General features: G+C 42.6%; 1 protein-coding gene across 1 annotated transcript; it reads left to right on the top strand.

Moving 5' to 3' along the window:
• On the top strand, nucleotides 1–27,570 carry LOC116514745 (endothelin receptor type B-like). Its single transcript, XM_032226428.1, has 7 exons — nucleotides 1–723; nucleotides 13,007–13,119; nucleotides 15,501–15,705; nucleotides 16,793–16,942; nucleotides 18,954–19,087; nucleotides 21,087–21,195; nucleotides 25,440–27,570. The coding sequence occupies exons 1-7, from the start codon at nucleotides 271–273 to the stop codon at nucleotides 25,569–25,571; spliced, it is 1,296 nt and encodes a 431-aa protein (XP_032082319.1). The 5' UTR covers nucleotides 1–270; the 3' UTR covers nucleotides 25,572–27,570.
• The last annotated feature ends 405 nt before the right edge of the window (nucleotides 27,571–27,975 follow it).

Raw genomic sequence — 27,975 nt, 5'->3', positions numbered from 1 at the left:
AAGCGACGTTTCTCGGCCCGAGCGAATCGTCTTTCCACGCATCCGCCTCTCCCCGGGATTTTTTTTTCTTTTTCTTTTCCCGACAGCGCGTAAAGCCGGGCTCGGTCAGACGGCTTGGCTCGCTGGGTCCGGCTGGGCGCACGTGCTCCGGCTGGCTGCTATCAGAGGAACCCGCTGCCAGCCGAAGCGAGGGGTTCCCTAGCAGCTGCGCCTTATCCTACGGGTGGCTTTTCTTTCTGCGCTTCCTTCTGTTGGAGCTGCCCTGCGACCATGGCTGGGCGCCTCCTGTGGGGCTTTTGGATCTCGGCAACCCTCGTGTACTGCGCGGGCAGCACCCGAGCGCTGGAGCTGGGTAACTCTTCGCCGCGCCGGGCCGAGATCACCGCGCATAGCCTGGCCGGCTTCTCCTGGACGACCGCGGCGCCCGTGGTGGAGGAAAGCTTCGGGGGTTCCAACGCTTCTCGCCCGGGATCGCCAGGAGGGGCTGGCCGAGCGCTTTACCCGGCGTGCACCAGCCGGACGGAGATCAAGAATACTTTCAAATACATTAACACGGTGATCGGTTGCCTGGTCTTCGTGCTGGGCATCATCGGCAATTCCACCTTGCTCCGAATCATCTACAAGAACAAATGCATGAGGAACGGCCCCAACATCCTCATCGCCAGCCTGGCTCTGGGGGACCTGCTGCTCATCCTCATCGATATTCCCATCAACCTGTACAAGGTAAAGCCAGGACAAGCTCGGATCCAAGATATATATTTTTTAATTGCAATACTTGTAAGATAATCTTTGTTGTCACTTTTTTTTTCTGTGAACGCATTGGCACAGGTTAAAAAATGAAATTCTGATGCCAGAATTTTGATGCTCTCAAAAGTGTATGCATGTACTGTATCTATATCTGTATCTATGTCTGTCTGTCTGTCTGACTCCCTCCTTCCCTCCCCCCTCTCTCTGTTGCTGTTGTTAGTTGTGAAGTCGTGTCCGACCCATTGTGACCCCATGGACAATGTTCCTCCAGGCCTTCCTGTCCTTTATCATCCTCTGAAGTCCATTTAAGCTCACGCCTACTCTTCGGTGACTCCATCCAGCCACCTCATTCTCTGTCGTCCCCTTCTTCTTTTGTCCACAATGTTTCCCAGCATTAGGCTCTTCTCCAGTGAGTCCTTCCTTCTCATTAGGTGGCCAAAGTATTTGAGTTTTAACTTCAGGACCTCACCTTCTAAAGAGCAGTCAGGGTTGATCTCCTCTAGGACTGACCGGTTTGATTGCCTTGCAGTCCAAGGGACTCACAGGAATCTTCTCCAGCACTATATCTCCCTATCCCTATCTATCTATCTATCTATCTATCTATCTATCTATCTATCTATCTATCATCTATCCATCCATCCATCCATCCATCCATCCCCATCCCCATCCCCATACATGTACTATACAGTTAGTCCTCGACTTATAACAGTTCATTTAGTGACCATTCATAGTCACAGTGGCACTGAAAAAAATGTGACTTATATCATTTTTCATAGTTACGATCTTTGCAGCATCCCCCATGATCATCATGTGATCAAAATTCAGATGTTTGGCGACTGGTTCATATTTATGACCGTTGCTGTGTCCCAGGTGATCTCCTTTCGCCACCTTCTGACAAGCAAAGTCAGTGGGGAGGCCAGATTCGTTTATAACCACCAGGTTCTACTAACTTATCAACTGGGGTGATTCACTTAACAACTGTGGCAAGAAAAGTGGTAAACTATGGCAAAACTTGCTTAACAAATGTTTCACTTAGCAGAAATTTTGGACTCCATTGTGGTCGTGAGTATATATATATAGTCCAGGTGCCTTGACAAAACATCTAATCATTCCCCTGGCTCAGCTAATAAGGGAGGAGAGCTTGTGGCTTAGAGGCTAATACAACTGTCTAACATAGCTCAAGTTCAAATCCCAGTAAGGGTATGGCTACCTGATGAGAGCTAAATAGCTTGAAATAGTCTCCCTTCATTTATTTATAGTCTCCCTTCATTTATTTATCAGCAAAAAATTATATGTATGTATGTATGTATGTACGTACGTACGTACGTACGTACACACACACACACACACACACACACACACACACACAGAAGCAAAGTAAACCGGTCCTGGAGAGAATGTGTAGCATCCAAGACTATACTTCAGACCCTGGTCAAGCATCCCTTATATACCATATTCTGGATAGAAGGAAGTGAACTTCCAATAATCTTTTCTTCCATCCTCACTACTCTCTCCATAGCCTTCCTGTGTGAAAAGGCAATACCCCCAAACCAAACAGTAATACAATATGATAGGATGCTTTCGATCGTCCTTCAATAGAAAGTGAAGGAAGGAAGGAAGATGGGCTCTTTGCATACGATGCAGAAAATATAGGCACTGCTGTGCCTGTTTCACTCAAAATCTTCCTGAATAAGGCCCATCACTGTTGTATCATCTGCATGCTTCACAGTATGGTTGGTAGTAAACCTTGCACAACAGTCATGGGTCAGCAAGGTGAACAATAGTGGACTTAGGACACAGCCCGGAGGAGAACCTGTGCTAAAGAACATGGTATTAGAAATATTAGTCCCAACTTGCACATGCCAGTGAGAAAACCAAGAACCAAGTTGCAATAATAATAATAACAACAACAACAACAACAACAACAACAACAACAACAGGTACATTAAAGAAAGAAACAGAGTCACTAATCCTGGCTGCGCAAGAACAAGCTATCCGCACAAATGCCCTTAAGGCCAAAATCGAAAAATCCTCTGATGATGCCAAATGCAGACTTTGCAAAGAAGCTGATGAAACTGTTGATCATATACTCAGCTGCTGTAAAAAAATCGTGCAGACTGATTATAAATTGCGGCACAATTCAGTAGCACAAATGATCCATTGGAATTTGTGCAAAAATTATAATATTAAAACAGCAACAAACTGGTGGGAACATCAGCCTGAAAAAGTCACCGAAAATCAGATGGTCAAGATCTTGTGGGATTTCTGTATACAAACCGACAAAATACTGGCACATAATACACCAGACATCACACTGGTTGAGAAAAATACGGTCATAATCATAGACATTGCAATACCAGGTGATAGCAGGGTCGCCGAGAAGGAACATGAAAAAATCGCAAGATACCAGGACTTAAAAATCGAAATTCAACGACTATGGCACAAACCAGCAGTGATAATTCCAGTGGTAATTGGCACACTGGGTGCTATACCAAAAGCACTGGAATTACATTTAAAACAGTTAAAAATTGACAAAATCACCATCAGTCAAATGCAAAAAGCCGCACTGCTTGGATCTGCACGCATATTACGAAAATACGTTACGACATCCTAGGCCCCTGGGTGAGGCCCGACTAGTAACCAATGCCAAATCCGGCGAAACAACTGGCCGCTGTGATACAATTGTATAATAATAATAATAATAATCCTCTGACGTTACCTTAACAGTTCCTAGGTCCTTGGTTAGGACTCGAGTTGTTGAGCTACCAATCAGCCCCAAAGGCTTTAAATCTGACCAAAGATTTAATAATGCTTCAAAGGTGGAGTATTGAAGAACAATATGAAATCCATGGAAGCCTAAAGAAATAAGGACCAATAATATAAAGTTTTCTTTCTATAATGGGGAAATTTCAGTGTACATTATCTCACATTTAAAATGCTATTTAAAATGCTACAAAGATGCCATAAGATAAACTTTGGGAACTGCACATAAATAGCCAAGTCTAGACTACTCTAGTAAAAATCTTCCCTCTTATGGAAATTAGTTTCCAAGGTACAAAAGTCATGGGATGTGTTTTATACCTTGGCTTTATAACTGGAAAGTACTGAATGCAAGATATTATTTGGGTTTGGATTTTCACAAGTTGTTTAATCACAATGTCCAGCATCTTTTCTCACCAGCTAGTTAAACTAGGTAAGGTAATAGGAATTAGGATTCAGTCATATTTGGAGACACACCTTCTTCTAGTCGATGCCAAAGCAACCTTCCCTTAATGTGGTGCCTTCCAGGTTTTATGAGTTTGCCTTTTTTCTCTCCACTAGCATTTATAGATAACTCTCAGGCTGAGATTACTAGGGGAGCTATCAACTGAGACATCTATTAATCACTTACCTTGAAAGAGTTTTAAGACAGATTTCCCTCCCTCCCACCATCATTTGGCTGATTCAGACTGCTTGTTTATTGCAGTCTTTCGTAGAACTATTTGTACTCTGTTTAGTTTTGAAAGATTTTAAGTTTTTCTTTCCTTCAAGATGCTGTGATTATTATTTTTTTGTCATAGCAAAATCTCAAAAAAGCCCAATTCCAAACTCTAATTCTGAAAGGCATGTACCTCTACACCTAAAACAAGAGTGGGACAGCTTACAGTATTCTCAAAAATTCAAATTAATAGTCATTTAAAACTAAGCCACAGTCACTAGGAAACTGGTATTTGTTACTATACAGTTTGAAGCCTTAGTTGACTTCAGGGGGGTCTCAAAACTCTTAAATCTTTTATTTTCTCTTGCTCCCCTCTAGATAAGTGTATTTGCTAACAGTTCCTCCTATCTCCTTCTATCTCTGTGACTTCTGCATTTTGCCTTTAACAGCCTCCTATCTACAATATTTATCAAAGACCTCCCCTGTCTTTTAGAATAGATTCATGTCTTTTAGCAAAGTTTGCCTTGAATTAACCAGGTTTTTTTTTCTGCGTGGCTGTTGCCAAATATTCCCCATCCTATAACTACTAGTGATTATCCCTGTGTTCCATTTTCCTTCATGTCTATCAATCACTGGATTTTGATTTCTGGATTACTTTGTGACAGTGCATTTCAGTCTAGGGTGCAAGGTGATATTTTATGCAAATAGCTGACCGACTGCAAATTAAGAGCGCAACATTTGGTGAAGCGGCTCTAGGCCAAATGGACCACTGACTGCTCTTCCTGAAAAATTTAAAAAGTGGTAGTTGTTTATTTCTTGTGGATTAGAAGGCATGCAATTGCAAAATACCACATTTTGCTGTGCTAGCTTGCCTCTTGTATTTATGTTACATTCTTGCTAAAGCTTTCACAAAATGATAGATTAATAATAGCACTTAGACTTATATACCGCTTCACCGTGCTTTACAGCCCTCTCTAAGTGATTTACAGAATCAGTATATTGCCCCCAACAATCTGGGTCCTCATTATTAAAAGGTTCAGATTTCCTTGCTTTATTATTCCTACATCATCTGCTGTCTCACATCTATATAAATCAATTGCTGATGGTTAGCATTCGATATTTATAAAAGTATATGGCAACTTTTACGTATATTTAATGTCACTGCTCTATTTTTTCAAATTATTCTTCCAAGCATTTATAAAAATTTATGACTGTTTGCTCTTCATGACATATTTATATGGCCTATGACGTGAATACAGTACAGGTGGTCCTTGATTTACAACCATTCATTTAAGGAGCATTCAAAGTTACAGCATACTAAAAAGCAGATTCATCACCCTGTCGACAAAAGTGTGTATAGTCAAGGCTATGGTTTTCCCAGTTGTAATGTATTGCTGTGAAAGTTGGACCATAAGAAAGACTGAGCGCCAAAGAATTGGGGCCTTTCAACTGTGGTGCTGGAGAAGACTCCCTTGGACTGCAAGGTGAGCAAAGCGGTCAGTCCTAGAGGAGATCAACCCTGCTCTTTAGAAGGCCAGATGCTGAAGATGAAACTCAAACACTTTGGTCACCTAATGAGAAAGAAAGACTCACTGGAGAAGAGCCTAAAGCTGGGAAAGATTGAGGGCAAAAGAAGGGGACGACAGAGAATGAGGTGCTGAATGGAGTCAGCGAAGCTTAAATGGACTCCAGAGGATGGTAGAGGACAGGGAGGCCTGGAGGAACATTGTCCATGGGGTTGCGATGGGTCGGACATAACTAACAATAACAAAGTTACAATATATTTATGATAGTTCCACTGTCCCAGGGTTGGCTTCCAACAAACCAAGTCAATGGTGGAAGCTGGATTCATTTTAATGACTATGTGATTTGCTTTAACAACTCCAGTGATTCATTTAACTATTGTGGAAAAAAGATCATACAATGGGGCAAAACTCATTTAACAACTTCCTTGCTCAGCAACATATATTTTGTGCTTCATTGTGCTCATAAGTCTAATTACTTTGTGCAGTTTTGGAAACCCAACTGAAGGGAAACTGGCTATACTACTGTGTATGGCATAAACCAATCTACCAGAAGCCAAAAATATTAGGTGACTGTTGGGTCCTTTAGGGCTGTACGATATATCAGACTGAATTTTTAAAATTCAGAGCATCTGGACAGTAAACGTGATATTTGTCTGCAAATCTTTAAAGTAGTTAGGATCCTTTCTGGGATGACTTACAGTAGAAGCTGGTCAGGACAGCTGCATGGTTTGTGATAAGGAGCAGTTGATTTTAAAAAGTTACAGAAAAGTTTGCTCACCTTCCTTTATGCTTTGAAGTACCACGCAACCCTAATATGTTTTAGCAGTGTCAAGTTCACTGTGACTTCACGTTTGATATTTGTCGTCTCTGTTTGCTATGTCCAAACATCCTCTCCCTGTTGATTCCATCAGGATGATAAGGATGTTGGGACTGAAAAGGACTATTAATGTATTTTCTCAAGTCATTCAATTCTACCTGATCTTGGTTCACCTTGTTTGATCATTTAATCTAATTCATGCTTGGATCATTTTATCCTCCTTTTGTTGAGGCTTCAGGTCTTAAAAGCGTTTCCCCTGATTTGATGCTTTTGAAAGGTATTCAATGTCATTTATTTATTTATTTATTAGACTTATATACTGCTTCATAGAGTTTTCAGCCCTCTCTAAGCGGTTTACAATATTTTTTAGCAAATTGAGTCAGCAACTTGCCCCCACAGTCCGGGCCCTCATTTCACCCACCTCGGAAGAATGGAAGGCTGAGTCGACCTTGAGCCAGTGAGATTTGAACCGCTGAACTACAGATCAGTCAGCTAAAGTGGCCTGCAGTACTGCACCCTAACCACTGCGCGACCTCGGCGCCACCTTGGCTCATACCGCAAGTGGCATGCAGAGCCATCTGTCTGGGCAAGCAAGCCCTCGCCTTTTGCTCTTTCGGGTTCCGGCCAGCTTGTCTTCATGCACACGAGAGCGCCAGAAACTGAAAGAGCAACTGCCCAGTACACATGCACGCAGCGGGCGGTTGCTCTTCTGGTTTCTGGTGTGCACATGCACACCAGCTACCTGGTCTTCCAGTTTCTGGTGCGCATTTGCATGTGAAGACCAGCTGGCACACGCACGCACACTGTGTGGGTGCTCTTCTGGTTTCTCGCATGTTTACTGGCCAGATAGTCTTTGCACGCACATGCGTGCCAGAAACCAGAAGACAGGGTGGCCAGTGTACATGTGCTTGCCAGAAACCAGAAGAACAGCCATCTCAGTGTCTGCCTGTGTGCCAGGCATCTGCTCTTCTGGTTTCTGGCATGTGTGCACTCCTGTTTTGGCACTCGGTGATGAAACGTTTCGCCAACACTGGCATAGGAGAGGAAAAATGTGGATTTGCAGTACAAAACAACTGAAAGATGCTGGTTTGGAGGAAAAAATGCTGTTTTACGAGAACTTTCATGAATTGGAATTACTTTATATCCTCACTTTTATTATTTCTTTTTTAATAAATAACTCAAGGTAGCATGGATACCTAATACTCCTCCCAGTTTCCCCACAATAACAACCCTGTGACATGGGTTGAGTTGAGAAAGAGTGACTGGCCCAAGGTCATCCACCAACCTTTCATGCGTGAGGAGGGACTAGAACTCAATCTCCTGATTTCGTGGCCAGCATTTTAACCACAATACCAAACTGGCTTGCTAATTAATAATTGCTAATATTTATGTCATTCAGTTGGTCATCAAGTCTTCTTTGAAATGACTTTGTCTTCACCAGGCATATACATCATAGCAACAGTTGTAATCATAATTAAAATTTATCATAGTTATATTGATATTGAGGTAAATAAGAGGCCCACTTCACATGTATAGCATAATTGAAGAGTATTCCTCAAAAAATTATTGAGAAGTTATTTGAATCTACAATATCCACAATGATGTTCCTAATAAATGAGTGGTTTTCTTTTGAAATGTGGCTCGAGGCTCAGGAATTAATTAGGGCATGTTTTGGAAACCTGACAAATACTCTACCGTCCATCAAAGCAGCCCTTTTAGCATTCGGGGGAGGGATGATGTCACTGCTTTAAGATTTATATCAGCTTTAATATTTGTGCGAGATCCAAAACAAATCTTCCCAATAGTCCTTCAGATATGCACAGCTGTACACAGTTCTCAAAGCCAGACACATGTGTCCAAGTCACATAGATCTTCCAAGACATGTCCCAACTTATTTATTTCCAAGACTGTTATTACAAATTTATACGACAGTGGAACTATTAAAATGATTCAGGGTTAAGCTGACACTCTTACAAATGGAATAATTATTATAGTCCAATCAAAGATTTAACATACGGACTTTACTAGACCAATAATCTGTCATCAGATCCAGGCAAAAAGGACAAAAAGGCAAGTCTTGAAAGTACAACGTAGGTGATGATGTTCATCCATTGTGTTTGAACAGGACCTTGGCTTCTAACAGGTTGTGAGCTGTCCATGATGTGTCCGCAGGTGGCTAGTAAGGCTTTTTACGTGCATGAAATGTTCTGCCACATGTCAGGCAGACATGTGTGGGCACCATTGTTGCAGCATTTGCAGCTCTAGCTTTGCGGAGTTCTTGCTTCTCTTGTGCTATGGTTGTTCTTCTGTCCTCAGATGCCTGGTAGCCTTGGTGGATCAGTGTGCGCCATGTTGATCGCTCTTGTGCCAGGGTTTCTCAGGAGGTGGTGTCATTTTCCATGGACTTGAAGGAGGCTTTCAATGTATCTTTGTATCGCTTCCTTTGTCCCCTGTGTGATTGCTTTCCTTGAGACAGCTCACCATAGACCAGCTGTTTGGGGATGCGATGGTCTGGCATCCTTGCAACATGGCCTGCCCAGTGTGTTTTGGCTTTCATCAGCAGGAGGTGAAATGATGGCAGGCCTGCTCTGGAGAGGACTTCTGTGTCTGGCACCTTGTCCTGCCACTGGATCCTCAGAATTCTATGAAGGCAGGTCATGTGGAAGTGGTTCAATTGTCCAGCATGCCTCCTATATACAGTCCAAGTCTCATTGGCATACATCAGGGTAGTTAGCACTATCGCTCAGTAGACTCTAAGCTTTGTAGCAAGGCTTAATTCATGGTGGTCCCACATGTTGGTCAGTAATCTGCCAAATGCAGAGTTTGCCTTGGTGATTCTGCAGTCAATTGTCACTGCACAGGAGTGAGTGCTGCCAAAGTATGTACATTGCAGGGACATGCAGTCACTAGAGGCAAGGGAGGCGGAGCCTCACCAGTCTCCTCAGGAAAAAGAAAGAAATTTAAATATATTTTTTTAAATAATTAAAGCCAAGATAGTTGCTACCAGATTCCAGGTCACAGTGGCTTGGTGTCTGCTTAGTGTTAACCAAAGCAGGAGGTGAGAGAACTCGGGGCCTTCTTTCCATAAGGAATTTTTCGCATTCTAAAAGTTAAGAAAGAGTTAAAAGGCAAAAAAGTTCAGATGCAAAAGAGGCACTAATTCTCCCGCCTCCTGATCTGGAAGCAGTGAATCATGTCTTCTTGAGCAATAACCCGCTTCTGAAATAACCCGCTTACGTTGGGCGGGTTATTTCAGAGGGCGTGCTTCAGAGGAGAGAGGAGTGGGGGAGAAGGAGGAGGCTCGCACTTTGCTGCAGACCTGGGCGCTTGGCGGCTCCCGCGATGCAAAGTGCCCTGCTGCCCCCGCTGCTGCCGCCTGCCCGCTGCCCCGGCCTGCTTCTCCAGGCTCTGCCGCTGGAAGTCCCGGATCGCCTCTGGGGGAAGTCTGGGTGAGAAGCGGAGGAAGCTTCTCTGCAGCCTCCCGGTGCTGCGCAGAGGCTCTCGCAGGAGTGTGTGCCAGCGGCCGGCGGCCCGGAGGAGCCCCGGCTGCGAGACAAGGCAGCACTTAAAGCAGCCTCTGCCGCCGCCACCACCCCACCTTCACCCGGCGGGGAGTTCCAGTGGCAGTGGCTGCTTTAAGTGCTGCCTTGTGTTGCAGCTGGGGCCCCTCTGGCCGCCAGCCTCTGGCACACGCTCCTGCAAGAGCCTCTGCGTAGCGCCGGGAGGCCGCAGAGAAGCTTCGCTCCGCTTCTCACTCAGCCTTCCCCCAGAGGCGATCCGGGACTTCCAGCAGCGGAGCTTGGAGAAGCAGCGGCCACAGGCCGGGGCAGAAGGTGGGCGGTGGCATCAGTGGCGGCGGGGCAGTTTGTATCGCGGGAGCCACCAAGTGCCTTTGCTGTAGACCCGGGTGCTTGGCTGCTCCTGCGATGCAAATTCCCCCCTCTGCCAAGCCCGACCGCTGCCCTGCTGAGCTGCTTCGCAAAAGGATGCCCAGCTGAGCCTCACCAGGTATAAACCTCACCGCACGTCACTGGTACATTGGTCCACTGCTTGCAGCTTTTGTCCCTTCACTGTGATGGTGGGCTCTTGGTGTTGGGCTTTCGGAGGTGGCTGATGCATGACTTTGGACTTTTTTATGTTGATAAGGAAGCCGAAGTTGTCGCATGCTGCTGTGAATTTGTCCACACTGAATAATTATTACAATCCAATCAAAGATTTAACATATGGGCTTTACTAGACCAATAATCTGTCATCAGATCCAGACAAAAAGGACAATTTAGATAGTCAGGCAAGTCTTCAAAGTAAAATGTAGGTAGTGCTGTATTAGAACAAGTTACCCTAGAACAGGGGTCAGCAAACCGCAGCTCTGGAGCCGCATGTGGCTCTTTCCTCCCTCTGCAGCAGCTCTGTCACTGGTCGGCGCCACAATTTTGAGAGGAGCTTCCAGTGGGGGTGGCGGGGAGAGAAGCACAGTGCACCAGGAGAAGACTCTATGGCAAAGGGAGGGTTTTCCAATTGTTTCCATAATTGATAGGGCTTTCGGTTATGACAGGTAGAGGAAAAAGTATGCCGCGCTAGGAGCAGACTCTATGGTGAACTGAACTTCCAGTCAGCTCCAGAATTGAACAGGGGGCTTCCGGTTAGGACCTTTGTGGCTCCCGGTGTTTTCTTTTCTGTGGGAAACGGGTCCAAATGGCTCTTTGAGTGTTTAAGTTTGCCGACCCCTGGACTAGAATATATTTCAGTTGTAATTGTTCTCTTGCAGAATCTAAAACATTAAAGATCTCCACCCATCTGCAAGTATAGTTAGTATTAGGTACTATGCAAATATTTCAGATATGGAGGGGTAAAAATATTTGGAGCACATGAAACACTCATGTTGTATCTGCTGGCAACTCTATAAAGCAGTTGCAAGTGGGAGTAATGGAACCATATCACATGCTGCAATATATTCCTAGGAAATGTTTAATTAAAGAAGTTGCTGTCAAATATTCTATAGCTGTCCTTGTATGCTCCCTATCAGTCTTTTCTTTCAGACCCAAAGCCCTTCACTACATAGCCTGAGTTGGGTCTAAGACAACTCACCACAGTCAACTCATCACAGGATACACTAATATCGAAAAAATAGTGGGATAGAATCATTAAAGAAGGGGAAGCCAAAGGAGGGGAAAAATGAAATGTGAATGACAAAATTTAAAATAGGTTTTTAAATTATTTTATATAATTAAATTGAATTGTCCTGCAGCGAGTAGCCCTGTGGCGAGTGGCCATGGCAAGTTCTACCACGGTAAGTTGGCTATGGAGAATTGGTTATGGCAAGTTGACTGTAGTGAGTTGGCTGTGGCGAAGTGGCTGTGATAAGTTCTTCCATTCTGGCCTGTGTTAGCACTACTCATAGCTGGTTGCTGAACATGCAGTATTCAGGAACAATAAATGGGGTTGGCCATTATTCCCCGCTTGATTTTTAAGCCATCTAGTATTCCTCCAGAGGGACATGCTGGCTCAGTGGCTAAGACGCTGAGCTTCTCAATCAGAAAGGTCACCAGTTTGGCAGTTTGAATCCCTAGCACTGCATAATGGAGTGAGCTCCCTTTACTTGTCCCAGTTCCTGCCAACCTAGCAGTTCGAAAGTAGGCAAACATGCAAGTAGAAAAATAGGAATCATCTTTGGTGGGAAGGTAACAGCATTCTGTGCACCTTCGGCGTTTAGTCATGCTGGCCACATAATTACGGAGACATCTTCAGACAGGGCTGACTCTTTGGCTTTGAAACAGAGATGAGCACCACCCCCTAGAGTTGGGAACAACTAGCACATATGTGCGAGGGGACCCTTTACCTTTACCTTACTACTCCTCCATCCCTCTGCCCTTGGAATCTTTATGAAGTTTTCCTGGTGCTGGGGAGCCAGATATTTGTATCAGCAGAAAAAGAATCCATGGATGGAGAATGAAAAGCTATAGTGTTTGGTTCTGCCAAAACTCAGAATTTAGGATTAGCTTTCCAGAATCAGTCCTACCTCTGTCTTCCTCTTTCTTAGTGAAGAGCCATCTGAGAATGCCATTACATTGTTTTTCAAAAGCCAAAGGAAGAAGTTAAGTACACTGGACCAGTGCACTTTCCTCCCATAGCAACGGATGACCTCAGATTGGTGGGTGCAGACGTCTTCCAAAATATTATGATTTTTTTCCCCACCATCCAAATTTGTGCTAGAAATATTAAGATTAATGTAAATCCCAGTGATGGTTGTATGAATAGATCTTTCCAGATGAAGCCTAATACATGCATGATATTTTGCACTGCAAAAGAATAATTCTAAACAGCTGGTGCTGTTTTAAGAAAAAAATAGTATCTTCTAGACTTCAAAAATGATTTCCTTGTTTTCAGATGCCAAGGTTAAGCTTCCAAGAATTGGTAATTTTTAGCCTAAGATTAGTTTAGCATGTGTTGTCTTTCTACTCTAAAGTTTAAAATGCTTAGCACATCTTTTTCTCTCCACAGCTTCACGCAGGAAAATGGCCATTTGGAGTTGAGTTGTGTAAATTATTCCCCTTCTTTCAAAAGACGTCTGTCGGCATCATAGTGTTAAGTTTATGTGCTCTCAGTATTGATAGGTAAGAAAACAGTTCTCTTTGTCTTTTTTAAACAATAGGGCTATTGTAAGTGAAATTATAGACACTGAATATGTAGATGCACACCTAAAAAGGGACCTTAAGAAATAAATGGGCTTGTGGAATTAAAAAAAGGAAGAGAGAATCCTCTGTATTAAGTAGAAGAAATAACAAACATGAGAATGGAATATTTATAACCTTCCTAACTTCCCATTTTCTCCCGGGAGATTCAATACCTTTCTACAAATGCTGTTTGTTTGGAAAAATAAGCTTTGAGAAATTATTTAAATAGAATTCACACAAAAATAAAGATTCCAAAAGTAAATAGAAGATTAAAAAAAACTGCTAATAAAACATAAATAAGAGCATTATGGAAAACATTGGTAGTGCATTCTTCCCTTCCATTTATTTCACTAAATATTTGTAACTTTGTCAATTGGACTTGGGGATTAATGCTGTTATTTATTTAAGTAATCCCAATCATTTTTTAAAACAAAAGTATTTTTTGACAACTATAGAACTACTACCAAGGAAAGACTTGTTTGGCCTCTGATGAGATTTGAAAAGCTTTTGCTAATTGGAGCACCTCTGACGAACTGGAAGTTGTCATACCCCAGCCCAAATAGTAGGGCGCATGGCAGAAGGGGCCTTGGTCATCTCAGCCTAATGAAAGCAATCTATGTGATAAAAACATAGAGTAAACAAGTAATCACAGAGATGGTGCAGAGGTGGCATTCAACCAGTTCTGACAGGTTCTGGAGAACCGGTAGCGGAAAGTTTGAGTAGTTCGGAGAACTGGCAAATAGGCTGGCCATGCCCCCACTGCCTCCCAGTCTCCCAGCTGATCTTCTTTTCTTGCCCTGCACAGGAGAACAGAGCTGGAAAGCAGGTTAGTGGGGTGGGAAGGGAATGTGAATTTTGCAGTAACCTTCCCCCAGGAATGGGGAGGGAATGGGAATTTTGTAGTATCCTTCCCCTACCATGCCCACAAACCCACACCCACAAAGCCACGCCCACAAAGCCACGCCCACAGAACCGGTAGTAAAAAAAAATGAATCCCACCACTGAGATGGTATTTTTATGGTACACTTTATGTTGGGAATGATATATATCCTGATCTTAGTATTCCATATTCCAGAGCCAGTTTGATTCTCTTTCTAACGCCTTTCCTGGTCCCTTAATTGTCCTTCCAAGCTATCAGTATATATTTCCCAGGTTTTATGGCCCTCACAGTCATGTCTGAACTCTCTGATCACCCCAGTTATAGAGCTGGAGATAAGGGAAGCATCAGGATAGATAAAGGAATTGCTCAGAGCCTGCTAGGATTTAACAGTGGACGGCCTGAATTAGCAAAATTACTTTCATGTCTTTCTCAAAGCTCTGTGCCTTCTTCAGCTCCTGCTGCAGTAATAGAATATTCTTCTGCTACTTCAGTAGTAGTGGAAGTTCAAAATTCCATGAATGGAGAATAAAGTACAGTTCTTTCCTGTTTAGTGTTACCTCTTCCCGTAGCTGAGCACAACCTTGGCATAGGGGAAGGGAAACCCACATCCCAAGGGTTTGATGTGGCTTGCATTGTGACATGGTAAGGTTGAACTAAACTTGGATTTAAAAAAAGGAAGAACCAAAAATTGATGGTCCCTCACATCAGTCAAAAAGAACAAAATGTTACCCCAATATACTATCCTGTTTCCCCCAAAATAAGCCCTCCCTGAAAATATTGCGACACAGCAGCAGCCATGAGGTGACCACGCTCGCCGCCTCCTGCACCTCAAAAATAATAAGACCCCCCCCAAAAAAAGGCCAAGCACTTATTTCAGGGGTCAAAAGAAAATAAGACCCTGTCTTATTATAGGGGAAACATGGTACAGCATATACCAGCATGCATATATATGGGCAATATGCCATCCCACAGATATTTCTGAATTGCATCTGTTGTCACCTTTCACTATTGTCCATGCTGAGTAGAATTCATAGAATGGGAATTCACCAACATCTGAAGAGATACAGCCATTAAAACCTGGCTGTTCCTGCAGGCCTGGGGCTGTTGACCTTAGTGTTAAGGTCCAGCCCCGATTAGAACGTATGTGTGTTGTGAATTTTAAACTATTTTTTATTTATTTTGCTTTTCTTTTTTCTTCTTTCATTGTAAGCCACCCGGAGTCCTCGGGGGTTGGGTGGCCTATAAATTTAATAAATGAAATGAAATGAGATACATCTTCTAACTAATGGTTCTTCCCAAATTATCTGGTTTGTTGTTTATCTGCCACATATAGTTTAATCAATGACCCAGAACTATAGCATTTCTGGTGCAAAATATTCACTACATTAAGAAAGGTTCTCTGCCTAAACTAACCAGGATTTCTTTTTTTATATATATTCAGGTATCGAGCTGTTGCTTCATGGAGCCGTATCAAAGGAATTGGCGTACCAAAATGGACAGCAATTGAAATTGTTTTGATCTGGGTTGTGTCCTTTGTTTTAGCTATTCCTGAAGCTATAGGCTTTGATGTTATTACTATGCCATACAATGGGGAGACGTTGTCTACTTGTTTACTTACTCCCCAACAAGAATCATCTTTTATGAAGGTAACACACGATCATCTCTTTCTGCGATTAAATATTGGTGCTGTGTAATGTTTAGGATTTAGTTGTAAATAAGTATTTTGATTAGTCCTGGAAGAAGACATGACTGTTTTAAATAGTAGGTGGCATATGCTACATCTGGACTTCCATGTGCTTTAAGTCACCTTTTTGGAATCAAATCGAAAACATGTAGTCCCCATTGCCTGAACTGAATTTGTTTATTTAAAATTTTAACATTCTTCCGTTCAAATAAGAATTTTTTTTAAGGGATTCAGATAATTAGACATGTAATAATACATTAATTCCATGTATATGAGTAAATAAGAGAAATTGTGGTTTTTCAAATTTTTAAGCATAACATTTTTTTTAATCTTAACATTTCATCTTAAAAATATGAAATCCCATTTGTTCACTTTGTTTAAAATAGCCCAATTTTTTCCATTTAAAATTATTAACATTCCTGTCCCCTCAATATTTTTGGATTTAAAGAAGGGTTCAAGGAATTCCCCAGAACTTGTGATTATCCTAACTGGGCCTTTATCAAATCCCCCCCCCCAAAACCCCCCAACAAGATCGCCTTCATTACAGACAAAGAAGTGAACAACAAATGTAGCAATGTTATCATTCCATATGTGGCAGGAGGATTTTCAACCAACACAACATACACCTACACTTTAAACTCAAGAATAGACTAAGGCAGAAGCCTGCTTTAGAAGGGGGGTTGGACTAGAAGACTTCTAAGGTCCTTTCCGACTATTATTCTGTTATTCTGACTTGACCTGGATCAAGACATGGAAAGACTAGTAGAAAGAAGCTGCCAAAATTCTAATAGAAAATGATTGCAGAATAAGAAGGGTTCTACTGGTATATCAAGGTCCAGGATGACTGAACCCCATTGTTGCTTTGAGTTTCTGATAAGTTCATGGAGCTGCATTTTATTGATAGATCTATTTTTTTCTTACCACTTATCCCTTGGCATTCAGTTTTTTGTCAATTGCTAATCTGCATATATTCTTTACCGCCAATTACAAAACAACGTCTTAACCCTTCTGTTTATTTTCTTCTCATCCCTCCCTTTCCCTTCTCTCAGTTTTACCAGGTAGCTAAAGACTGGTGGATTTTTGGTTTTTATTTCTGTTTGCCACTGTTAATCACTGCTCTTTTCTATACTCTGATGACCTGTGAGATGTTAAGAAAGAAGAGTGGGATGCAGATAGCATTAAATGACCACCTGAAACAGGTAAAAGCAGAAATGAAACCTCTCTCTTGTTTGTATAATACTGCTATCATGGGTACAGTTTCAAACAAAATTAAAGTTAAAACTTTAAACAAAATACACTTTAAATACAGTTTCCTTCCCGAATTTCCTATAGAGCCATTTCCATTTCCTATAACGATACAAAATAAACAGGCTTGATTTACAGAGGTAAGGTATGAAAAGTAAAATAAAATATGGCAAAGGTATACAAAGAAGATAGTGAAAAAAAGTTGACGGACAGTTTCTTTGCTTGCAATGGAGAATTTAATGGCATCACAGCTTTGCTTTGCTAGATGGAATGCACTTTTATTGTCTATGGCAACTATCTTGCCTTTAGAAATGCAAGATGCAAGATAGAAAAAGTTGTAGCTCTGGAATGATCACAGGTAAGATCACTCTTCTGAAATCTGGGAGAGATGAGATGTGTATTCCAACCTACAAATGACCGAAAACCTGTCTGTAGGTGACAATTGCCCATTTACTTTTGGTATTATTTGTGTTCTGGGGCTACACAAAGTAGAAAATAGCAATAGCAATAACAGTAAGACTTATATACTGCTTCATAGTGCTTTTATAGCCCTCTCTAAGTGGTTTAAAGAGTCAGCATATTGCTCCCAACAATCTGGGTCCTCATTTTACTCACCTCGGAAGGATGGAAGGCTGAGTCAACCTTGAGCTGGTGAGATTTGAACAGCCAAACTGCAGATAGCAGTCAGCTGAAGTAGCCTGCAGTACTACACTCTAACCACTGTGCCACTTTGGCTACTTGAATAAGACATCTGCAACACATCTTAGTGCAAGTGTAGCATGCCTTCTCAAAGTTAAAAGGAACTTACACACATTGCAGAAAGTTTACCCAGTGGGTAGCGGTTACAATTCATTCGTCTTTGCTGATTCAATTAAAATCACTTTAAGTGAGTTAAAAAAAACTTATTACACAAATATAATTTTTGTATTGAGTTGGGGAAGAAGTGGAAAACTGTTTGTTCCCCACTTTTCACTGTCACGGTTCCTTTGTATATACTTTCTAGTAGCTTTTCCTGCCATGAATTTGGAAGTAGCATTCGATAGACAGGATGCTGATGTACGTGGAGCAGAGAAATTGCCAAGGGTAAATTACGTGAAAGCCTAGTTATTTGGAATGGGCAGGTTTAAATCACGGAAATGACCTAGGTTCTATGCACGTTGGCTCCTGTTTTACATACTGAAATGTGCAGATAGATCTTGCAAGGAGTAAGATAAGAATGATGAAACAAACCTTGTTGGGATTTTAGTATTCATCCTAAAGCATACAGGTAGTCTTTGACTTATGACCACCACTGAGCCCAAAATTTCTAGCTAAGCGAGACACTTGTGTGAATTTTGCCCCATTTTACGACCTTTCTTTCCACATTTGATAAATGAATCATTTCAGTTGTTCAATTAGTAACACCGTTGTTAAGTGACTATGGCTTCCCCATTGACTGCTTGTCAGAAGGTTGCAAAACATGAGTTTGGGACTCTGCAATTGTCATTAATATGAATCAGTTGCCAAGGGTCTGAATGAATCACATGACCCTGTGAATGCTGCACTAGTCATAAGTGTGCAAAAATGGCCATGCATAGCTTTTAGGAGGCTTCCAGAGTGCTCCTGAGGGCAAAAATGAGCGGAAAACGGGCCGTTTTTTGCTTGTTCCCCCCCAACCTCTGCATGCCCTTTTTTTTTTGACAAAAAACTGGCCCGTTTTTGTGAAAAACGGGCCATTTTTGGGAGGTCTGCAGAGTGCAAAAACTTAAAAAAAAAATTTGCCTCTTCAAAATCTTGATGCGTCTTATACTGCGAAAAATACGGTACCTTTTATCGGTGCCACTGTAACTTTGAATAGTCACTAAATGAACTGCTGTAAGTTGAGGACTGCCTGTATTTGTAACAAACCAGAAACCATTAGTAACCATTAATATAGCCAACTACTTATTTACCTTTATTCCCAATTGTGTCTTTCTTTGCTTTCAGAGACGTGAAGTAGCCAAAACAGTGTTCTGCTTAGTGGTTGTTTTTGCCCTGTGCTGGCTGCCTCTTAATCTCAGTAGCATATTGAAGTTCGCTCTGTATGATCCCCGGAGCCCAAACAGGTGTGATCTTTTCAGGTAAGATTGCTACAGCTTGGAATGATGATGCAGAGCCAGATTCTGTGCTCTATCATCCATATGCAATCACTGCAAAAACATGCAGGATTCCCAATGGGACTTTCAAAAATAAGTTAAATTAATTCTGTGTTAAAATCTGACTTTAGAAAAATTATTTTCTCTTCAATCAAAGGAAATTCCTTTAAAATTCAGTAGAAAAAATATCACTGTAATGTCATATTGAATGTCAATAGTTCCATGTGCAGGTTCCACCACAAATCCGCGAAGCCCTTCTGCGTGGAGACATAAGCGCGAAGACTAATTCGCGCCGTTCTAAGCGCTAAGGAAAAACGCGACCCTACCACGATGACATAATCGCGGAGGGCAAAATCGCGCATTCCCAAGCACTCAGTACCCTAAACCTAACCCTAAACCTAATCCTAACCCTAACCCTAACGCTAAACCTAACCCTAACGCTAAACCTAACCCTAAACCTAACCCTAAACCTAACCCTAAAACAAACCCCTAAACCTAATCCTAACGCTTACCTTAAATGAAGTCGGCTTTCTGCTGCGGCGCCGTTTTAAAGCGCCCTTCTGTTGCCGCGCTGTTGTCGCGGCGGTGATGACGTCGTGGCTTTATCGCCGCGATTTTATCGCCGCGATTTTGACCAGCACGGTTTTGTCGTGCCACGCCATGTGCAATCCTTGCATTTCCTATAGGAGATGCATCTTTATGGTTCCAGCTGGTCTTAAATTCCCATCTGTTCTCCTAAAGAGGACATGATATATGCTTCCAATAAACTACTATTGCTCACTACTCAATCTGGGACATCATATATACTTGTTCGTATTTCATTCTGGTATTAGTGATCAGATCTTGCCAATGCTATAAAGAACAGTCTGGAAGATATACACAGATGCAATTGATTCCTGGAAGATTCCTGAATAATAATCACAAGCATATAACTTTTTAAATAAGGTTGAGACAGTGTGTAGGAACACAATGTGCTTTTGTATAAAAGATTGGAAAATATTTATCTTCCCTGGATTTCCTTAAAGACCTTTGAATGCTCTAAGAACGTTTAGGAATTATGAATCCCCTTAATTTGACAACACAGTCAAATTACCTATAAGACTGCATTACTATTCTTCTTCTCTTTCTTCCTAATACCTATCTATTTCCTAGTACCTATCTCTTTCCACTTATGACTATAACCATGTTGCCATGTATCTTTAAATTTTATATTATTTTATTTGTTTCCTAGTATAATTTGATTGCTTATTAGTAACCTTTGACTATCACTAATTGTTGTATTTTATGATTCTTGATGAATGCATTCAATTTTATTTTTATGTATGTATACTAAGAGTATATACACCAAAGATAAATCCCTTGTGTGTCCAATCATGCTTGGCCATTAAAGAATTCTGTTCTGTTCTATTCTGTTCTATTCTGTTCTATTCTGTTCTATTCTGTTCTATTCTATTCTATTCTATTCTATTCTATTCTATTCTAATCTATTCAGTGCAGGACTGCACCTTGGAGACCTCAAGATAGTATCTTCTGAAAGGTAGTTTCTCTAAGTGTTTCTTTTCTATTGATAAACTGGTTACATACTGATCCATATATTTACTTTCACTAGCAATGGAATCAGTTTTCTTCCAAACAGGAAGAGTTCAATCAGATGATTGCTTAAAAGATAGCCCTTTACATTTACTTTTTCTGATGCTGCTTTCCCACAGAAGCTATTCCTAACAAAACCTTCAGTTTTGCCTACACATGCGAAAGATCACAACACTTCACTCATTACCTTACCAATTTTGACCCTTCCCTACTTCTTGTTATTTTCACAACAAAGTCACAATTTGCTCGCTGTGTTTTGTGATCAAGAGAGTATTTGGGTTTCCAGAGTTGTTCCCCCCAAAACCCTATTATATCTGCCTGACAACATTATGTTGCCATGGTCATCTTGCAATCCTTATTATAATAACCTTCAATCTTTTGGTTTTTGGTACAGTTTTCTGCTGGTGTTGAATTACATTGGAATCAATATGGCATCTTTGAATTCCTGCATCAACCCAATTGCTCTCTATTTGGTGAGCAAAAGATTCAAAAACTGCTTTAAGGTAAGATTTATTTATTAAATCTTACCCTGTTTCCCTGAAAATAAGGACACCCCCCCCCCCCAGATAATACTCCCAATTGGGCTTTCTACTGCAAACCCTAGCTTCCTTCTCTTAGTGGTGGCCACAAAAAAAAATGGCAGGCCCAACGACGCTAGGGCTGGCAAGAGTGTGCCAGAAACAGAAACAGAACTTCCGGGCCTCTGTGGATCAGCTGATCCGCGGGCCGAGGTTAAGGGGCCTCCTGCACCTCAATAATAAGACCTCCCCGAAAATATGGACAAGCGCTTATTTCAGGGGTCAAAAGAGAACAAGAGCCCATGGTATTACAAAGGAAGCTGAATGGCATCAGATGAAACCTCTTGCTGAAGAAATTAAATTCTGTTTTTTAAAAATGCCCATTTTTCAGTCATAAGTAATCACAGTAACTAAAAGCAAAAACTTTATTTCAGAAGAAATGTTCTTTGCAATTGGGCAATCTAGAGAAGTGAATCATTCACCAGAGTGTAACAATGAATCATAGAGGGCAGCTTAGGGAAAAGTTGCTGTTCCATAGATAATAACTGAGAAGCTTCCTTAGAGCAGCAGAATTCACATGTATGTCCAATGTTTCCAATACCCATTGAAACTTTAAATTTTCTTATAAGTTCATTCATAGTCCAAGGAAAGTCCTAGATTTGCAGGACATTGTCCACAATATTGAAATAAGGATGAAATGGATAGAGTATTTTGTCCTATAGATTGATAATGAGATTTATTATTTTAACTGGAATCTGGGATAATTGAGTTTTGTGATTTCCTTGCCTAATGGATAAAGTTTGGCACAAAGATAAGAGTTGGCTGTGGGTAAGCCAAAGGAAATTGAAGTATTCAATTCAGGAAGTAGTTTTCTGTAAAGGAGGTAGAGATTGCTAAGAATGAACTTATTTATATCTACAGTAAATAGAAAACTAAAATATCCAGAGTTTCTTTGAATGAAGCTGGAAAAGAATGAAAGATAAATAAGAATAATTTCCTCTCATTCCTGTTGGATTACCCCAAGTGGAAAATAGAATAAAGCAAAAGGAATTTATCAAATCTACAATTTCCTTGTTGTTGCTATTTATCTGGAACTTTATTACAGGGTTGAATATGAAAAAATGATGCTCTCTAGTCTTTTCCTAACTGAATAATGTCAACATTTAGAAGCTCAGTCATATTTATAATGCCTTTCTGTGTAGAAATAATGCTTTGGATCATATCCAGTCATTGCAGGGAGAAGTCTAAATTCAAACCTTTTTGATTATGAGTCTGTTTGTATGGAAAATACAAAAGTGTTTTATAAAAAGGGCAGACACAGGGTGCAGTCAAAACCTCTGAAAACAGTTTTTCTCAATACACTATAAATATATAGTATAAGATTTTGTTCTTTTTAGGGCAATACTTTATTATTTTGATGAATGTTATTAAACTTAAAGTAAGATTCTATATTTAAACAAGAAAAAACAAAATGCACAGGTACAGTATATGTGGTACCTTGCTCAATAATAGTAACTGTAAAATCCTAGTGAACAACCAATTAAATATAAGCCAGCAGTGTGCAGCAGATGCCAAAAAAGTCGACACAGTTCTAGGCTGCATAAACAGAGGGATAGAATCAAGATCCCGTGAAGTGTTAATACCACTTTATAATGCCTTAGTAAGGCCACACTTGAAATGCTGCATTCAGTTTTGGTCACCATGATGTAAAAAGATGTGGCGACTCTAGATAGAGTGCAGAGAAGAGCAACAGAAATGGATTAGGGCAGTGGTCCCCAACCTTTTTATCGCCGCGGACCAGTCAGACGAGCCTCCCTCGGCCTTCCGGACCGGCGGGTGGGAAGGCGGCCATCCTGGGCGCGCGTTCCGCAGGGGGGGGGGGGCTTCCTTCACGCCAAGGCCGACAGCCCGCGAGGCCGCCCCGCCTCCTCCTCCTCGGCTGCCGGGGGAAGGGAGGGGGAACCGACCCCGCGATCCGCTCGCTCGGGCAGCCCTTTTTCCTCGCTGCAGTTCGGCGGGGGAAAAAGATGGCCCTGTGTCCTACTTCGGGCGGGCGGGCGGCTGGCGCGGCGGAGGCCGGCTGCTTCCGAGGGGGTGGGCCTCCGCGCCGCGCTCCATGAAGGGAAGAGGGGGAGAAGGCGGGCTGCGGCCGAAGGGTCCCCGAGAGCCCCGCCGGCCTGACACAAAAAGCGCTTCGGCGGAGCGGCGGGGGGGAGGGGCGGGAGGCAGGTGACACTCCAGGAGGGGGGGCAGAGCTGCGCCGCGAGTCTTACGTAAAGCCCCCCCTCCCCGCCTCGGTGGAGGAAAACATCTCCCACCTGGGTGGGGCTGCGCGCGAAGCGCCTCTCGGAACGGCGAAGCTCCCCAAGTTCCCCCGAAATGGCCGCGCTGCGCCCCTCCCCCCCGCAACCTTAGTTTCTCCTTGGGAGGAAAATGCAGCGCCGCCGCCCGCTCCTGCCACCCCCCTCGTCATTCCACGGGGCAGGCGGGCCGGGTGAGTCCGCGGACAAAGTTTCGTCTCCCAGGCAGCCTCCGCCAGCAGCATCCCAAGTTCGGGCCGAGGCCGCCGCCGCCGCCCCCTCCCTCCCGGGGCGAGCAGAGCAAGAGGGCGGGGGGGAGATCGGGCCTCCCCTCGCCCCCCCAGCCCCGCACATCTGGGGTGGCGGGGGGGGCAGAGAAAGGGCGCGTTCATGAGGACTACAAAGTTGCAAATATGGCCCCCGGCGCTGCAGCGATCATGGCCCCCGGCCGCTGCGCGGCCCGGTGCCAGGTACTCCACGGCCCGGCACCGGTCCGCGGACCGGGGGTTGGGGACCACTGGATTAGGGGACTGGAGGCTAAAACATATGAAGAATGGTTGCAGGAACTGTATATGTCTAGTTTAATGAAAAACGGAATAGGGAAGACATGATAGCAGTGTTCCAATATCTCAGGAGTTGCCACAAAGAAGGGAGTCAAACTATTCTCCAAAGCACCTGAGGGTAGAACAAGTGCAATGGGTGGAAACTAATCAAGGAGATAAGCAACTTAGAACTAAGGAGAAATTTCCTGACAGTTAGAACAATTACTGTATTTTTCAGAGTATAAGATGCACCTTCCCCCCCCAAAAAGAGGCTGAAAATCTGGGTGCGTCTTATACACTGAATACAGCATTTGTTTGCCCATTTTCTGCTCAATTTCCACCCCCCCAGCCCCCAGGTGCACTCTATAAGCCTCCTAAAGGCTATGCATGCCCTTTTTTTAAAAGAAAAAAACGGGCCTGTTTTTGGGAGATCTGCAGAGTGCAAAGACTTTTTTTTTAAAAAAAATTGCCTCTTTAGAATCTTGGTGCATCTTATACTCTGAAAAATACAGTAGGTCAGGCTATCTGTGTTAAGGGGTGTGAGAAAGTGAAAAACCCTCATGAGAGCTCAGAAAGAAATGCCTCTTGCCTGTCAGGACAGTTGCTGTTCAAAGTTTAAACTTTAAAGTTAAAGTTTAAACGTAGCTGCAAAAAGATTCTGGAAAGCATATGTATCCTCTCCGCTCTTTCACAATCAAATGGTCGTGAAGATTTTTGTAGCTGAACAGATGGATTTTTTTTTAATTGCTTGCTTACTTGCTTGACTTCCTTGGAATTTTCAGGTTCTGATTTCTTTGAAAGAACCGGCAATAATGGTTCTGTATTTTAGAGCAGGCGTCCCTTAACCCCCCGATCCGTGGAATGGCACGGGTCCGTGGCATGCCAGCAACCGGGTTGTGCAAACAAGCAAAGCCCCTTCTGTGGGATGAAAGCAGAATGCGAAACCACACCCCCTCCAGTTTGCAGAAAAACCTCTCTTCATGGAACCTGTCCCTGAGGCCCAAAAAGTTGGGGGCCACTATCTTAGAGAGCTGGGAAAATGTATAAATGCACATCAGTGGTGGGTTCCTCTCCCTGTCACTACTGGTATGGTGCTCACGGGGCTGCGTGTCCTGTTCGTGTACGTGCGCTGTGCACACATGCGCACTCTATTGCCCCTGCGACACCCAGCTGTTTGTCGAAGCTCGCACAGGTGCAATTGGTCAGTTGTTTTAAAAACAGGTATAGAACGCGGGTGGGCGGGTGGGCCAAATGAGCCACCGTACTGGTATGCTGTCAGTTGTTCCCGGCTACTACTGCTATGGCCGTACTGGGCCGTACCGGCTGGAACTCACCACTGATGCACATATAAACAACCTTTCTAATGGAGAATCCTTCTGCTTTACAGTCGTGCCTTTGTTGCTGGTGTCATTCCAAAGACATGCTATCCCTGGAGGAGAAACAGTCCTGCTTAAAGTTCAGAGCAAATGACCATGGATATGACAATTTCCGCTCCAGTAACAAGTACAGCTCATCTTAAGGAAGAAAACTTGGACTCAGACTACTGTGGGATATTGCCAGGCTGTAAAGACGAGGACAGTTAAGCTGAAGACAACAGATTCTGCATCGTAGAGGAAATTGAGCTATCTGGGAAAGAAGTTTGATATTTTCACAGAAATCTAAATATTTACTGAGCACACTAACATCTTAACTATGCCCAGTGTTCCTAATCATTTGAGTCAATGTTGCTGGGGGTTTGGGGAGGAACTAGTCCTTTAAGCACTTAAATTCTTCAAAACAGTCATTGCCAAATCATTCATGAATCCTGTACATGAAATAATTGTATTCACCAAAGAGCCCAATTAATAATTCTTAATATAGAATTGTATGATGATTATGTTTCGGGCAACACCAACGCATCTCTATTATTTTTTTAAAAAGTTTTACTTGCCTGTAAAATTCATAGGTAAGTATGTAAGTGTAATATTTCATTCCACCTGAAATGTGTAGGTTGTAGCACGGTGCATCCAGGACATGGATCATGCTGGTATAAAGTAGAATGAATAAGAATTTTTCCCATAGTGGTGAAGGAACTTAAAGAGTCACAATCAGTCTTAAAGCAATTTAGATTTCTTTTTAAAGTAAACTTTTCATCTGGAGTGATAAATGAACTTTTTAAAGGCTGGAAAAATGGCCCTCAGCCATTAATATCTGGGTCGTCTCCAGCTCTACTTAAGGTTTTAGGGATAATCTTGCACTGCTTGAGATCCCCAATGGTGTACATGGCCCTTCTGGAAGTCATCAGAGGATTGGCTTCTAGGCCCTACTTTAAACAAGCAGCACTCTTTGGCATGATGTGTCACAAGCTGTGGAGGACCAAGCAATGCAAAAACAGGCAGCATTAGTATGGCACGAGTGCAACACATGATACCAACTTTAGAATTAATATAGTGCAGTGGTTCCAAATGTGGCAACTTTAAGACTTGTGGACTTCAACTCCCAGAATTCTCCAGCTATAGTGTAATTACCAGGCTTCTATTTGGTTCTTTCTGGGGAAAAATATTTCTAGATCTTATAGTAAATATGTGCATAAAGTTCCAGAAGTAGGAAAGGCAATAGAACAAGTTTTCAGTCCTCTGCCAACTTACGTTGTCCTTTCCCAGTGCTGGTCAAACTGATCTAACTCTGCAAAATAATAACGTAAAATGAAAACAATTGTGCAAACATGCTTAATTTATGCAAAATACGGATTTTTTCTTTCTCATCACATTTAAACAGCAGGCACACAGAATTTCATTCTCACTCCCCCCCCCCCCCTTTTGGTTTTTTAACCAAGTAGCGTTACTGAGATTTCAAATGTTTGTTTCCTGGACACAGAAAAATGCGTAGCTCTCTTTCTGTAGATTTTTAACAATACATTGCTGTTGCTATGGCAGACCAAGCACATCTGTGACAGGAATTAACTACCATCAGTATTAGTCTGAGTTATATGTGGAAACATGGATGGACTTGCATCCAAAAGGAAGGCAGGGATTCTCCTCTATTATTTCTTCCTCTTCTTCCTCTAAATCTGTCTTGAAATGGCAATAAGAAATTCCCTACCTTTTTTGGTCCTCCTGATCTTTTAAATTGGCTATAGATCTGGTAGCATCCCTCATTTTTCCTTATGGGACATTTAATTGCATCTGTGTAAATATTCCATTAAGCCATTATGAAAGCTATAATAATAAACAGTTAAAATCTGGGCTGGCCCCAATATTGATACCATTCGTTAGTCAGAGAGAGAAATACTGTGGTATTCTGCTCCACAAATAGTGGGGTTTTTCGTGTTGATACTGCTAGTTAACACAGACATAAACTTAGTATCAGTATTAAATAATATTGTTTTAAGTTATCAAAGAGGCTGTATATAACCACTCCAAATTCTTGTCCTGCAGTCCAGAAAGTCTAGAAGAGAATAGATTATTGAAGGCTTCCCTAAAATGTCTTCAGGTTAACATTGTGGCAGGATCCACTATCATTAATGAATCCAGGGGTGTGACTGAAAAATGTTAGCAACCAGTTATCTGCCTGGTTGCTGGGTGGGCAGGGCTATGGTGGGCGGGGCCTACTCGCCCTCCTGCATCATGGGGGGGGGGGTTTCACCCTCCCCAGGCTCCGAAGGCTTTCCTTGAGCCCTCAAGAAGGGTGAAAACGACCTCCCCCAGGTTCCATAGGCCGGAAATGGGCCATTTCCAGACTTCTGGGAGGCCCGTTTTTTGCCCTCCCAGAGCCTCCGGGTGGCCCCTGCACTTGCCTGGCATGATGAACAGGCTGCATGGAGACTCCTGGGAGGAGAGGGGCGGTGTGGGCAGGGCCAGCCAGTCCTTAAAATAACTGGTTTGGCGAACTTGATGCAAAATTAACATCTGGTTCTCCCGAACCGGTACGAACTGGCTGAATCC

This window comes from Thamnophis elegans, chromosome 11, assembly GCF_009769535.1.
Source record: "Thamnophis elegans isolate rThaEle1 chromosome 11, rThaEle1.pri, whole genome shotgun sequence".
Taxonomy (NCBI): domain Eukaryota; kingdom Metazoa; phylum Chordata; class Lepidosauria; order Squamata; family Colubridae; genus Thamnophis; species Thamnophis elegans.
This window is presented reverse-complemented; position numbering and strand designations above follow the sequence as displayed.

Coding starts and splice junctions, on each gene's coding strand:
- LOC116514745 (XM_032226428.1), top strand. CDS start 271: ATGGCTGGGCGCCTCCTGTGGGGCTTTTGGATCTCGGCAACCCTCGTG. Junction 724..13,006: donor TTCCCATCAACCTGTACAAG/GTAAAGCCAGGA, acceptor TTCTCTCCACAG/CTTCACGCAGGAAAATGGCC. Junction 16,943..18,953: donor TAAATGACCACCTGAAACAG/GTAAAAGCAGAA, acceptor CTTTGCTTTCAG/AGACGTGAAGTAGCCAAAAC.